At 38.1% G+C, this 16,630-nt stretch overlaps 1 protein-coding gene across 1 annotated transcript in view; it reads right to left on the minus strand.

Annotated features, from left to right (window-relative positions):
- Positions 1–931: 931 nt before the first annotated feature.
- The window catches only part of ASAH2 (N-acylsphingosine amidohydrolase 2), a 66,139-nt gene continuing 50,440 nt past the window's right edge, over positions 932–16,630 (minus strand). Inside the window, exons 16-20 of the mRNA XM_068961778.1 lie at positions 16,206–16,301; positions 13,908–14,054; positions 6,529–6,588; positions 3,354–3,442; positions 932–1,124 (exon numbers count right to left, since the gene is read on the minus strand). Coding sequence (XP_068817879.1) covers positions 932–1,124; positions 3,354–3,442; positions 6,529–6,588; positions 13,908–14,054; positions 16,206–16,301 — 585 coding nt within the window. The remainder of the gene's footprint in view (positions 1,125–3,353; positions 3,443–6,528; positions 6,589–13,907; positions 14,055–16,205; positions 16,302–16,630) is intronic.

The following is a 16,630-nucleotide window of genomic DNA, read 5'->3' on the forward strand; positions in this document are numbered from 1 at the left end:
AGTGAGTAAGTAACGACAGATAAATGAATTCAGAGCCTCTTCTTTGAGGACTCCCTTTCAAGCCCATATCACTTTCATTTTAGTATCTACACTAATAACAAAACTTCGTGGGTTTTCAGAGAATTTGATTAGTGAAAACAATCCAAAATCACTGAGAACAAGTCATGGGAATATGAGACTCAATTCAGTGGGATAAGGGCACTTAGGGAAACATAGGCAAGATCAAAATATTACAAGTCTGACTTTCCCACAGTTGGGCTCTAAAGGCAATTCCAGAAATGATTTGAACATCCAAAACAACTCTGGATTGGCCATATCAATGCCAGGGTGACTGCTTGGAAAGGCTACCCCTCAATATAGGAAAAACTGGCATGCTAACTTTCTCTAACTAGGCTTATACATTTATGGTCAATGTTTATATAAATACTTTTTAAATGTGAATGAAGGGAAAGGCTCTAGCCTTATGCTAATCTTAAGTCCATAAAACTTCATTTTTCCATTTATAAAATGAAGGATCCAAGTAGATGACATCTTTCAGCTTTTTAAGTGCTAACATTCCATAATTTCTATAAATAAATAGTTTAAACATTGTTCACACATCTTCAACCACTCTCACCAACATCTCAGAGGTTCCATATTGATGAGAACTGTCTCTTAAAATAGCCACAGGGCCCCAAGGGAAATTATGCTTTAGGCAGAAACCATAAGGTAAAAGTAAGCTACAATAGCAAGGTAAACAGGATACACCTCTCTCTCTCTCTCTCTCTTTCTTTCTCTCTCATACACACACACACACACCTGTCCCATTAGCTGTAAACTATCTGTCCCCAAAGGACAATTACTGAAGTCATCATAATAGATTACATTCACATGAAATCAGTCATAGAAATCATACAGAGTACAGCTGCTCTTTAAATGTTTTATCAACTTTTCACCAAGTAGTTATGACTTCAAAAGCAGAGGGACTGCTTTCAAAAGCAAGTAGGATAGCGGGCTTGAGTAAGTCCTGCTTCCGACTGTGTCCAAAGTATTTTATCCTGTAGGTTCCAGGCTGGGCAGTATCTGGGATGTGCCACTGTATCGTTGCATTGCTAAGACCCAGTAATCCTTTGTGCCAATAGAAACTGTTGGTAGGAAACAAACAAACCCAATTTTACTCTTAAAAATGTGTGATTAAAAAGTGTTCGATTAGTCAATAAATGAATATTAAAAGAGTACTGACAATAAGCAAGGCATTCTACTAGATATTGAGAATATAGCAATGAACAAAACAGAGATAAATACTTTCTAGAAGCAGATCTTCAAGAAACAGTCATTTGTAGACATATCTTTACTTGTTCTACCTAACCTCCTAAATTCTATCCATCCTAGGACAGCCTTACCCGATATTCAGAACAAAAGATATCCCCTGCTTTTGAACTGCTATAGCAGCCCTTCAGCCCTTGCCATCCTCTACCTCAACTTGACACTTTTTGCATCTAGATTCAGTTGTTCAAAATATGCATTTCATGAGTTCATGTGCCAGACGCTATGCTAGAGGTACTGAGAATGCTGTAGTGAACGAGACAGACATGGTCCAAAGTTTCACAGAGCTTATGGCCAAATTAGGACAAGCATAGTAACAAGCAATAAAAAAGCAAACCAACAAATAATTTTAAAAGGGAAATGTGAGGGGTTTCCCTCGTGGTCAAGTGGTTAAGAATCCGCCTGCCAAGGCAAGAGATATAATTTCCATCCCTGGTCTGGGTAGATTCCACATGCCGCAGAGCAACGAAGCCCGAGCACCACAACTTCTGAGCCCATGTGCCCTAGAGCCTGTGCTGTCCACAACAAGAGAAGCCACTGCAAGGAGAGGGCCATGCACCGCAATGAAGTGTAGTTCTTGCTTGCTGCAACTAGAGAAAGCCTGAGGGCAGCGATTGAAGACCCAACGTAGCCAAAAAGAATAAATAATTTAAAAGTAAAGTTAAAAAGATAAGTGACATGAAGAAAGTAAGAGAGGTATCTCTAAGGAGACGTCCTTTATACTGAACGCACACATGTCTAGTAGAAGAACATTCTAGAAAGAAGGAACAGAGAAGGCAAAGTGTCTGAAGCAGAAGCAAACTCGGTGCAGCCAAGAGACAGAAAGCACGAGCAGGATCAGGGCAGAATGGTTGAGATGACAGAATCAGATGGAATCAGATCACGCTGCTCCTTGTAGATCATGGCAGGGAGGTCAGCTACTAAATACAGAGAGGCACAGTGGGCAAACTGACTTATACCCTTGGTTATGTAGAGGATAAACCCCCTGGGCAGAAAGGGTGTGCTCAGCATCCTATGTTTCCTCAGTGACAGGTCCAGAGTTCTCTGAAATTGCTGGTGATAGTGCTGCTTGCGAAAAGGCTGACTACTACGTTTCCTTGGTGTTAACTACCATTCTGACTTCAGGCTTTTGAAACTAAATTATCCTTTTTTGTTACCTGTATAACAATATTTTAACAATAAATATGCACATATTACTTGTTTAAATATTACGTAGAGTCTTAAAGATCAGAGAGTAAATATTATGCCCATAATTTTGGGAGGCTATCAAATAGGCCACAATAAGGTCAAATCTCTATTTTCCATTAACCATGGAAACCAAACTAACATACAAATAATCACTTAGTTTGAGGTCATTTGAATTAGACCAAATGACCAAAAATTTTGCTCACGTCCATATTAATGTTCCATGGTGTAAAATTTATATACATAGGAATGGAAACATTTCCAAATATATTTTCAAATCTTCATATTATCTATTCAGCTCAGGTATTTGATAACAAAAAGTACAGAGAAAAGTTTCTCTGAGGAAACTCTATAAGCATATTCCTTTCCTACTGGGTCAGCAAGAATTAAACACTCAAGCTTATTGTATTTTAGTAATTCAAACCAAGAACCAATGACCACACACAAACATGCAACAGATGGTAATATAGGCTCATTATTATCTCAGGGGAAATATCAAGCTCCACAGAACTATCTCATACATCTTCCGCCAGGAGGCCTTGCAACCACTTTGCAGGAAGACTAATTAGCTTTTAGGGGTTATGTCTGTGACCATGGAAAAAAACAAAACTAACATATTTGTAAGCATGGAGGTCATAACCTCATTAGCACCTACTCTTACAGATGCACACAGCACATTGTTTTGTAGAAAAATAGGATCAAGATGAAATCTAATAGATCAACTAAATAAAGCCAGAAGGCTTTTGGGGAATTTGATATCATTAATATCATGCACTGAGCCAGCCTTCCCATTTGTCTTCTCTGCATTACTAACCAACTCTTTTCAGGGCTTGAAAGACAAAATATTCAACAGACATGCTCACCGAGTCTCCCAGGAGGCATCATTATGTATTATCTGCCATGTTGCTGATGTGGCCTCATATTTCTCCACAGTGAGGAAGGTCTGATGTGTCTGAAATGCAATTAATATAAGTGATCAGACACTGCACAGTCACAGAAGAAATCTAACTGTAGAAACCCCCAAATCCCCCGTTGACCACTGCTAACCTCCCAAGACCTGATGAGTATATGTATTAGAATTTCATACAAATCCTCAGGTGTTCCTCTTAACAATCTATGCAATATCTTCAGAATGCTAACTCATCCAATCTATTAAAAACCATGACTTCTCTTTAGAAAATTGAATGAACAATTTTAGAGCTGACAGCAAATTTTGGAAATTAGAGCAAAGAAGAGGGTAAATAAAACAAGATTTAGAAAAGGCAGCAAACCATTTCTGACACATTCATTGATTTGTATTCTAAGACCTTCTCTAGTCACCTCCAGATTTAGGAGGGAAAAATGGGGAAATTTCCTCATCTGTACATCTCCAGGTAAATGAGTTATTAGTCTGAGTGAAAGAATTGAAAAGCATATGTAAATCTTCTTACTCCTAGGGAGCTAAAAGCAATCCTTATATTTTGTCATAATGGATGCCTAGAAACCACATCATAAGCAGATTTTATTTTCCCAGTGGAAAATAAAATTTTCCACATTGGTCATAGTTATTTTAGACCAAGCAGCTTCAAATAAAGCACATATTTAAATAATATAATAATAAAACATACAAGCACCATGAATCTCCAATTTTCCTTAAAAATCTTTAGATCGTGGCCCTTAAGTTCAGGTTGTTGTTGTTTAGTTGATAAAGTCGTAGCCGACTCTTTTGTGACCCCATGTAGCCTGCCAGGCTCCTCTGTCCATGGGATTTCCCAGGCAAGACTCCTGGAGTGAGTTGCCATTTCCTTCTCCAGGGGATCTTCCCAAGCCAGGGATCAAAGTTGTATCTCCTGCTTGACAGATGGATTGTTTACCACTGAGCCACCTGGGAAGCCAGAACTTGTGTCTAATTCACCTTTATCCATTACAACCTTGTCGTTTACAGGTGTTCAAATAAAACTTTGCTGAATGAATCACTTATTTATAGCTAGCTGGACCATGGGATTCTTTAAAATTCTTCTTTAATTACTCAACTTTAATTACTCACTCAGTCGTGTCTAACTCTTTGTGACCCCACTGACTGTAGCCTGCCAGGTTCTTCCATGAGAATCCGTGGGATTCTCTAGGCAAGAATTCTGGAATGGGTTGCTGTTTTATTCTCCAGGAATTGAACCTGGGTCTTTGCACTGAAGGCAGATTCTTTACATCTGAGCTACCAGGGAAGCCCTGATTACTCAACTAATGGATAATATTCAATTAAAAAAAAAAAACTTTCCATAACCACAGTGACTTGAAAAGAGAATTGTTCATGGCCATTTAGGGCAGAGTGACACTGGGAAGGCCTTCAGGGGAGAAGGAAACAGGAAGGGCCCCAGTGTATAGGTCTAGGGTGCAGACCAGAGAACAAGGCTAGGATCCAAGTGTGCAAACTCGTGACCATCCTCTCCTCGCCTCCCAGACTTACTCTCTTCTAGATACACAATTAGTTCATGCAAGTTACTTAATTTCTCCCAGTCTCCCTTTATTCATCTGTAAAACAAAGATAATAAAATGTATCTCACTGAGTAGAAGGGAGGATTAAACAGATTCATGTGATGATGTATGTAAATAAAGCCTTTAGCCTAGTACCTGCACATGGTAAGCATTCAACACATGGTGGTAAGGATGTGATGATCACTAATAGTAAAGGGAACCAGAAATTGTTTTATGCCAAGTCCCAAAACAGCCTTAGGAATTAATTCTGTTCTCATGGTTCTTTAAGTAATTTAGTCTCCTGCTTCTCCAGGCAACAATGATGATAGTATTTCTCAACCCTAAAGATGTCAGGTGACAACTAATCCTGCATTCTTGCTAAAACACTTTAATATCTTTAGAAAATAATGCTGTAAACATGTAAATATTCTGGCATGACTTGACTGCCTAGAGAAATTATTTCAAACAGGTGCATGTTGACTATCCAAGCAGTAGAAAAATCTTTCCCAATATAATATCTGACAATGTCACATTGTCACAACTTTTATCAAAGGAATCCTATTTTAATGAACAGAAATGGGAAGGCTCACTTGAAAGAAAGGCATTTTGGATTATAAGCAACAATGGGCTCTGGGAGGAATGACTCTTCCATAGAGTTAATGCATCCTCTGCCACAGAAAAAAATCTCACCTTGAAATCACTTTCATGGACCCATTTTCTTTTTCCTCTATATATTTCTTTACTGTTTGAAATCTTACAGATAGAACATATCTAATTATTGCTTGTGTAGTTATAAGAACATTCCAAGGGAGTTCCAGAGGAATAAAATTACTTCATTTTATAGATATTATATACTTTATCATATACATAAATACAGATATATGACAAGAAGTATGAAATGATATGTAAGAAACTGGTAACAGCGATTGCCTCTAAAAATGTTCATGAAAGGAGGTGTTTTCACAGTCTATTAAAGGACTCCTGTACTGTCTGTTTTTACATGGAATCTGTATTTCTCATGTCATTTTTTCAAGATTAATAAATAAACACTCTATTCGTGCCAGTAGCAAAGAGTAGGGAAATGGCCAGTGCAAGAAAAAGGAGAGCATGTGGGCCAGGGCTCCAGTCATTAGAGTGTCTGCTCGGGGATCCGTGATCATTCCACATCAGTGGAAGCAGGACCACAGTCAGGAGTGCAGAAGAGAGAGGAGCCAAAGAGCGGTGAAAAGGAACCAGAGATACACTTCACACTGGCCCTTGGATTAGCTTACCAGATTCAGTAGTTTTAAAATTGGAATGCGTAAATGGGAATTGTATTCACATGTACATCATCTCAAGAGACCACGCAGTTTTCTATGCATTGTGCTATAAGTGGTCCTAAGTAGAGACAATAAAATGTTTCCTGGGGTCTATCTTTTTAGACCCAGCTCTACAGTAACTGTTCCCCCTGAAAATTTTCACACCTATAAAATATGATGAAAAGCAAGTTGGAACATTTAATCTTTGTCTTTGAATCTTCAGAGGGATATGCAAGTGAAAGGCTAAAGAACTGGACTTAAATTCGTAAAAAGAATCGTTAATGCTTACCCGGTTTTCTGCTGAATTCTTTGGGTTAGCACCTACAAAGGTAACTTCAACAACTTCTCCCTGAAAATAAAAACTGATTTCATGAGTTCTAATAATAGTACTTTTCCATGCTCATATTTGGGCCATTATTTATGAAACATTCCTAGGAGTCTGGGTACCTGTAGTGATTATATTGTATTTAATTGAAACTTCTGAGAATATTAGAGAACATACTCTTGTAACAATGGGAACAGGAACTAGGACCCAGTAAATTACTTCAGAATTTTGGATCAATAATTTGCTTTTGGTATAGTCAGATATAGATGAAGATATAGATACACAAATTCAAATAACTTAGATGAAATGAAATGGAAAAATTCCTCAAGATATAGAAATTACTAATATTGACTATGCCAAAGCCTTTGACTGTGTGGATCACAATAAACTGTGGAAAATTCTGAGAGAGATGGGAATACCAGACCACCTGACCTGCCTCTTGAGAAATCTTTACGCAGGTCAGGAAGCAACAGTTAGAACTGGACATGGAACAACAGACTGGTTCCAAATAGGAAAAGGAGTACGTCAAGGCTGTATATTGTCACCCTGCTTATTTAATTTATATGCAGTATACATTATGAGAAATGCTGGGCTGGAAGAAGCACAAGCTGGAATCAAGATCGCTGGGAGAAATATCAATAACCTCAGCTATGCAGATGACACCACCCTTATGGCAGAAAGTAAAGAGGAACTAAAGAGCCTCTTGATAAAAGTGAAAGAGGAAGTGAAAAAGTTGGCTTAAAGCTCAACATTCAGAAAACGAAGATCATGGCATCCAGTCCCATCACTTCATGGGAAATAGATGGGGAAACAGTGGAAACAGTGGCTGACTTTACTTTTGGGGGCTCCAAAATCACTGCAGATGGTGACAGCAGCCATGAAATTAAAAGACACTTACTCCTTGGAAAGAAAGTTATGACCACAATCAGGTACCATTTCACTCCAGTCAGAATGTCTGTGATCCAAAAGTCTACAAGCAATAAATGCTGGAAGAAAAGGGAACCTTCTTACACTGTTGATGGGAATGCATACTACTACACTAATACTACTACTATGGAGAACAGTGTGGAGATTCCTTAAAAAACTGGAAATAGAACTGCCTTACGACACAGCAATCCCACTGCTGGGCATACACACCGAGGAAACCAGAATTGAAAGAGACACATGTACCCCAATGTTCATCGCAGCACTGTTTATAATAGCCAGGACATGGAAGCAACCTAGATGTCCATCAGCAGATGAATGGATAAGAAAGCTTTGGTACATATACACAATGCAGTATTACTCAGCCATTAAAAAGAATACATTTGAATCAGTTCTAATGAGGTAGATGAAACTGGAGCCGATTATACGGAGTGAAGTAAGCCAGAAAGAAAAACAGCAATACAGTATACTAACGCATATATATGGAATTTAGAAAGATGGTAATGATAACCCCGTATGTGAGACAGCAAAAGAGACACAAATGTATAGAACAGTCTTTTGGACTCTGTGGGAGAGGGAGAGGGTGGGATGATTTGGGAGAATGGCATTGAAACATGTATAATATCATATATGAAATGAGTCGCCAGTCCAGGTTCAATGCATGATATAGGATGCTTGGGGCTGGTGCACTGAGATGACCCAGAAGGATGGTATGGGGAGGGAGGATGGAGGGGGTTCAGGATTGGGAACACGTGTATACCTGTGGCAGATTCATGCTGATGTATGGCAAAACCAATACAATATTGTAAAGTAATTAACCTCCAATTAAAATAAATAAATTTATATTTTTTTAAAAAAGAGACTATGGGGATTATCAACAAAGGAAAAAAAAAAGAAAGTTATGACCAACCTAGACAGCATATTGAAAAGCAGAGACATTACTTTGCCAAAAAAGGTCCGTCTAGTCAAGGCTATGGTTTTTCCAGTAGTCATGTATGGATGTGAAAGTTGGACTATGAAGAAAGCTGAGCACCGAAGAATTGATGCTTTTGAACTGTGGTGTTGGAGAAGACTCTTGAGAGTCCCTTGGACTGCAAGGAGATCCAACCAGTCCATCCTAAAGGAGATCAGTCCCGGATGTTCTTTGAAAGGACTGATGCTAAAGCTGAAACTGCAATACTTTGGCCACCTCATGCAAAGAGTTGACACATTGGAAAAGACTCTGATGCTGAGAGGGATTGGGGGCAGGAGGAGAAGGGGATGACAGAGGATGAGATGGCTGGATGGCATCACTGACTCAACGGACATGAGTTTGGGTGAATTCCAGGAGTTGGTGATGGACAGGGAGGCCTGGCATGCTGCAATTCATGGGTTCACAAAGAGTCAGACACAACTGAGCAACTGAACTGAACTGAAAGATTACTCAAGAAGTAGATGCCCTTACTAGTGAAAACTTACCAAACTGTACTCTTTAAAGATGTGTTACTGTGTGTCATTTATACATCAAAAAAATATATTTTTAAATAACAAACTAACAAATAAGTCTTCACATGACTTACCATGGTATACAAGACCTTTTACAGGTAAGTTCCCACCTGCTGTTCCACCTTAAGCCCTTATAGTCCATATACAAACAGGTGGTATGTCTTGGGGCTTCCCTGGTGGCTCAGCCAGTAAAGAACCTGTCTACAATGCAGGAGATCCAGGTCTCTTGATGGGCACTATAAACTCCTACCTATCCTCCAAGACCTAGCCCATATTAAAAACATTTTTTAAGAAAAATACCCCATGGGTTCATAATCAATGATAACCATCTAAATAGAGATGTTCAGCTCAATTATTTACTGGTAACTCCCCTGAATAACTACCATCAATTTATTTTTTCTGATTTTCTTCATTTTCACCAATGAGATTATCAAATTATCCTGCCTCACCAATGGCCAGCAAAATGTTTCAAAAGCAGTTAAAATTTTCTGCAAAAATCACTCTATTCTTTATGTACAGCAATCATCCCTGCAAATCATACAATGGTTCACTTAAAAAATAAAATTTTCATGATTAGCCAAATTTTCCTAATCCTTACATGTTCTTGTCCTTGATTATTTCCCTACCATCACAATTCCTGTTCACTCACACTCATCTTAACAACGAAAGACAACCCCACTACAGATAATGTGCAAATTCAAATGGTCAGGTCAGTTCAGTCACGTCCAACTTTTTGTGACCCCATGAATCGCAGCACACCAGGCATCCCTGTCCATCACCAACTCCCGGAGTTCACTCAGACTCATGTCCGTCGAGTCAGTGATGCCATCCAACCATCTCATCCTCTGTCGTCCCCTTCTCCTCCTGCCCCCAATCCCTCCCAGCTTCAGAGTCTTTTCCAATGTGTCAACTCTTTGCATGAGGTGGCCAAAGTACTGGAGTTTCCACTTTAGCATCATTCCTTCCAAAGAACACCCAGGACTGATCTCCTTTAGGATGGACTGGTTGGATCTCCTTGCACTCCAAGGGACTCTCAAGAGTCTTCTCCAACACCACAGTTCACAAACATCAGTTCTTTGATGATTAGCTTTCTTCACAGTCCAACTCTCACATCCATACATGACTACTGGAAAAACAATAGCCTTGACTAGACTGATCTTTGTTGGCAAAGTAATGTCTCTGCTTTTGAATATGCTGTCTAGGTTGGTCATAACTTTCCTAATGGTAGTGGTATAGAAGAGACATTTCTCACATGATAGCATGAGGAGGTCAGTATGTCCTTTCCCTGAAAAGCCACTATGTATTTTGACAAAACTATCAAAAATAACCACTTTTAAATTTTATTTTATTTTTTTAAATATAGTCGATTTACAATATTATATTCATTTCTGGTGTACAGTGATCAATTATATATTTTTTTCATATTCACTTTCATTTTAGTTTATTATAGGTTATTAAAAGATATTGAATATAGTTCCCTGTGCTATACAGTGGAAATTATTGTTTATTTTCTACATAGTAGTTTGTATCTGCTAATCACAAATTCCTATTCTCCCCATCCCTTTTCCCTTTGGCACCCCAAAGTTTATTTTCTATGGCTATGAGTCTGTTTCTGTTTTGTAAGTAAGTTTGCTTGTATCATATTTTAGGTTCCATGTATAAGTGATACCATATGACATTTGTTTCACTTAGTGTGATAAGCTCTGGATCCATCCCTGCTGCTGCAAATGGCATTGTTTCCTCCTTTTTCATGGCTGAGTAGTATTTATTGTATATTATATACACCACATCTTCTTTATCCTTTCATTTGTTGCTTCCATGCCTTAGCCATTGTAAACAGTGCTGCTATGAACATTGGGGTGCATGTATCTTTTCAAATCAGAGTTTCCTCTGGTTATATTCCCGAAGTGGGACTGCTGGATCACATATAACTCTAAAAACAACCATTTGGGCACTTCAAATAACTGCAAACTGATAAATGTTTATTCATTAAAACAACTAAACTTAGGGTAAGCACAGTACACGTTTTTGGTTTTCTTACCAGGGTTGTGCTCATCCTCTGTGTTACTACAGTTCAACCAGAGTTGGGAAGGCCATAAAATCTCTACTAAAGTGTCTTTCTGGATGAAAATAAGATGACTGGTGGCTGGGGGCTTCTGTATAACCGCAGAATGGGAGTTAGTTGTCAGGGGAACAAACCATGTGATTAGAGAGTTAGAACTTTCAACTCAAACTCCCTGAACTCCGGGGAGAGAAAGAGCTAGAGGGTGAGTTAACCACCCTTGGCCAATGATTTAATCAGTCATGCCCAGGTAAGGGAGCCTCCACAAAAGTCCCTGCAGCATGGGATTCAGAGAGCTTCCAGACTGGTGAATGCACAGAGATTCTGGAAGGTGGAACGCCTGGAGAAGCTCTGCATTCCTTCCCCTATACCTTGCTCTACGCATCTCTTCCATGGGTTGTTCCTGAGTTGTATCTTTTTTATAATCAGCTAGTGATCTAGTAAGTAGACTATTTTCCAAAGTTCTGTGAGCTGTTCTAGCAAGTTATTAAACCTGGAGAATCTCCAATTTATAGCCAGAGCATCCTCAATTTATAACCAGGCTGTTAGATGCATAGGTGACAACTTGGATTTACCATTGGTGTCTGAAATATGTATGTATGGGGAGAATGAGGTGGGAAGAGAGGGTGTTGTCTTGTGGAACTGAGCCTTTATGGAGAAAAAAAAAAAAAAACAGTGAAAGTGTTAGTAGCTCAGATGGGTCCAACTCTGCAACCCCATGGACTGAAGCTCCTCTGTCCATTGGATTCTCCGGGCAAGAATACTGGAATGGGGTAGCCATTCCCTTCTCTAGGCACTCTTCCCAACCCAGGGATCAAACCTGGGTCTCCTGCAGTGCAGGCAGATTCTTTACTATCCGAGCCAGCAGGGAAGCCCACTGAGCCCTTACCTCCAAGTAAATAACATCAGAATTGAATTATAGGGCATCAAATTGGTGTCCACAGGGAATAGGATAACCTCCACACAATTACTGTGGGGGGAACCTCCACACAATTGCTGTCAGAAGTATTGAGAGTGGAAGGTTAAGAGCAGACACAGAGTTCTTTTCCAAGTCCCTAATATCAGGAAAATAGCTAAAATATACATAGTAAAAAATCAACAGAGAAATTTATAAAAGAACACTACAGATAAAAATAACCTAAGCATCCACCTTAAGAAATGAGAAGTGCAAAATAAAATCAAAGCAGGCAGAAGGAAGGAAATTAAACACTAGAGCAAAAATCAATGAAATGGAAAAACAACAGATAAAATCAATGAAGCAAAAGATGGCTCTTTGAAAACACAAGTCTGCAAAACCAGGAAGAAAGAGGGGACATCATTACTGACCTTACAGGAATTAAACGAATTATAAGGGAATGCTATGAACAAGTTTATCCCAACACATCAGACAATTAAAAGAAATGGGAAAATTCCTAAAGACAAATTAAACTGCTAGAAAGACATACAACTGACCCAAGAAAAAATAGAACATCTAAATATGCCTACATTGAGTAAAGAAATTGAATTACTGATTTAAATTTTTGCCATAAAGAGAAACCCAAATTTAAATGACTTTGCTGGTAAATCGGATCCAATATTTAAAGAAGAAATAATATTAATCTTTTGCATACATTTTCGGAATATGAGAGGAAACACTTCCTACTCCTCCTCTGATACCAGGATTACCCTGATAGCAAGAGCAGACAACACGTGAAAAGAAGACTACAGATGCCCCTCATAAACATGAGTACGAAACTCTTTAGAAAGATATTAGCAAACCAAATTTGTGAAGTGTTAGTCGTGAAGCATTAGTTGCTCAGTTGTGCCCGACTCTTTGTGACCCTGTAGACCGCAGCCCACAAGGCCTCTCTGTCCATGGGATTTTCCAGGCAAAGATAACTGGAGTGGGTTGCCATTTCCTTCTCCAGGGGATCTTCTCCACCCAGGCATGGAACCTGGGTCTCCTGCATTGTAGGCAGATTCTTTACCAACTGAGCTACAAGGGAAGCCCAAATTTAACAACATCTAAAAAGTATTGTATACCATGACTAAAGGGTATTTATTTAATATGTGAAAATCAACTAATAAAATACACCCTATTAATAGATAAAAAACAAAAGCCACATGATCATCTCAGTAGACACAGAAAAGTATTTGGAAAATAGTCAACACCATTTCTTCATAAAAACCCTCAACAAAGTAGACATAGAAGGGAATTTTTTAACCTAACAAAGGGCATTTACAGAAATTCTGATGAAAACATTATACTTAATAACTGAATACTTTTCCTCCTAAGATTAGAAACAAGATAAGGGTGTCCATTCTTACAACTTCTTTTCAAAATTGCATTGGAGACTCTAGCTAATGCAATAAGGAAAGAAATAAAATGTATCCAGAAAAGAAACTAAAAAAGAAGTAAACCTGCTTTTATTCACAGATGACATACTACACATAGACATTTCTAAGGAATCCGCACCAAAGAAAATCTATTGAAACTAATAAAGGATTTAGCAAAGTTACAAGAAACAAGATCTATGAAAGCACTAGTGGTAGAAAACCTGCTTCATTTCTGTGTGTTTTCCCACCCTTGATTTAAGAAACCACTTTTCTATGCTGCAATGAATGGTTCCATGCCTATCTTTAAAAAAAAAAAAAAAGGAACAATTTGAATTTTAGAAATTCAATTTTTCCAAAATTGCCATCTGAAAAATAAATACTTCCCCATTCTCATGTTTGCAGAGCCTCTGCAGAGATAAGAACAATTTTCAAAATCATTGCTAACAACTGGTCTGTGGCATGATTCAAGGCAGGTGGTGACTTTTAAACAACATCTTCCCCTCATCTTCAAACATAGGCTTCATAAGGATCCCAATATCCTTTTTCCAAGTCTTACCACTCTGTATGTAGCGTTCGCTGGCAGCAGGATATCCCCAAAAGTTGTGCCTGCAGGCGCTCTATCCACAATATTTGGAATTAATGGAGACATCAGTTGTTCAAAAAACGGAGGCTCTGGACCACTGCTCAGATTGGCTACAGTATCCTAGAACAGAGAGCATTTGCTTAAGAGGCGTACAATGTAGAGTAGAGACCTTTTTCCCTGACCACTTCCCCCTCAAAATGTCTTCACTGGAACACACACACACACACACACACACACACACACACACACACACACACACACACACTCTCTTTCACTTTTTCTCTCTCTTCCCAAGAGCTAACAACTGTAACAAAATATGAGGGGAACTTGGCTGAAATTGGAGCCTAGATGTCCTTAATTTTAACTTTTGTGACAGAAGAACATTTCGGTCACAGGAAACACTTTCACTCCCCTCATCAGCATAATCTGAGTGTAAGCTCGGAATCGTGCTCCATGAGTTTAGACTCTGGGACAACCATTCTTTACGTGTATGACTCTGAATAGGAACACATGGTCAGCCTCTGTAACATGACATTGTCATTATTCTTTTAAATGTTCAAAAAGTGTTAAGTCTCTCTTATCCAAAGTCACTACCAAGTATTTTCCTAACTCCTTCTCTGTGCTAATTAATGAATGTGACAAATATAGTTTTAATTTAAAAGTTAAGATCAGCCGACAACATGCCCAGTTCAATCCATGTTTTCCATAAAATGTGTCACCTTTAATAGTGCCATCAGAATTCTAATCTCAAACTTTAAATAGCCCCTCATATGTGTTTAATATACTTTAATCCTTGCTCTATATACTTAATCTTTACACCAGCCATATGATCTACTCATTATCATTCCCATTTTGCAAATGGGAAAATAAGTTTGCAGACACTCAGTGGTATTTTTGGCCCAAGATCACAGAGATATTCTTAGACACATAACCATAAAATTCTGAAACAAGTTTCTGCAAAGTGAATCACACTTCCTAAATATCACTATAAAATTTGATGCCTCTATTTCTATGGGAAGAGCTATAAACCTGTAATTGCATGAAAGTTAAACAGTGGTTATCTCTAGAGATAGCTTATAGGTTTGTACGTATCTTTATAATCTGAATATTCTACAAATAGGTACAGGTTTTATGATAAAAACTAAAAATAATTGAAAAGAAAGTATCAGATCTAAAGTTGAAAGGCATATTATGATAAAACAATAATCAGGTAATTAAGATACTGGGTTGGCTAATAAGTTTATTCAGGTTTTTCCATAAGACATTACAAAAAAACCTGAATGAACTTTTTGGCCAACCCTATATACTTTAAAGTAGATTCCTTCTACTGAGATTTCAAATACACAGTCAATAGCTAATTAGGTGGAGGCATATGAAATTTCCAATACTTCACTGTTTTGACCTACAGAAATAGCAGTTTTGTTTCAGTTTGATATATCCAAGCTTTCTCTTTGAAAAGGTTTTATTGTCTTGGCTATGCCATCCCTGCCTCAAAGCTTTTTGGGGCTTATGTGGTATTATACAAGGATCATTTATTATCTTAGAGTCATTATCCTGCATATTGACTCATCTTCTGCCACCAGAATGCACCTTTGTATATAAACAATATACCAGAGGTAAGATTTACACGAGTGTTGTTTCTTTAAATAAACTCATTTAGGTGTACATATTCTAGGTAGATACAATGTATATGTACATTTGAAGACAACTCTTATACTTTATCAAATCCAAGGCTCTATTGATTCTAATAACTATTATTATTTTTGAACCACCAAGAAAGTAAAAACATGCTAATGTATAATTGTACGATTCCTTTGATTGGAAGATACATCCCAATTTCAGAGATGTTCTAATAAAGAAAACAGGCATGTCAGAATTGATAAACCACTCAATTCATGAAGCAATTGGAGAGAAACTGACCAGGATTAGGGAGCACTGGTTCAACTCTCAGTTATAGCAAACTTGATCATTCTCATCTCTGAACCTATTTGCTCATCTGAAAAATGGGGGAAAATGATGACTCTATACATCACAGGATGATTGCAAGAATAATATGAGATAATATATGTGAAAAAAGTGGTCACCACCCAAAGATGACTAACTGACTCTGAATTCATTTTATCAGTTTCAATTTTAAAATATACCTCACAGCTATAATATTTTTAAATATAAAGATTTTTTAAAGAACCAAACACTCAAAGTGAAGGTCTTTTTTGCTTCCCTCTTCATCTCCCCACTCCTGAGACATACAAACACACAATTTTTGATTACCGTAGCAATGGCCTTAGCAAGGACTCTGAAAAGCTGGATGTAAGCAGACAGAGTATGTGGTCCATAAATTGTGGATGCTGCCTCGTACCGCTGAGCCTGCAGGAGAGGCAGAGCAGAGTTGCACACCATTCTGCATAGTTCGATCCATTTCTTGCATTTTAGTGGCAGGCGATGATTGTACATCTTGCATAATCCAAACTGACATCATTCAAAACTAATTATGACAAAGGAAGGTGAGCGTTTCCATTTACCATCTGAAGTGAATGGTTCCCATCAACCATTCGTTAAAGGCAATGAATTCTCTTGGCACATGCCATTTGGATAGTCAATCCATTTTATTTCAAAGAGGGATTTATTTGAAAGAAACCATCCTGAATAAATTGGATGGTTATAGAACTATCTGGAAAAGGACATTTAACCCATCC

This window comes from Capricornis sumatraensis, chromosome 23 (genome assembly GCF_032405125.1).
Source record: "Capricornis sumatraensis isolate serow.1 chromosome 23, serow.2, whole genome shotgun sequence".
Classification (NCBI taxonomy): domain Eukaryota; kingdom Metazoa; phylum Chordata; class Mammalia; order Artiodactyla; family Bovidae; genus Capricornis; species Capricornis sumatraensis.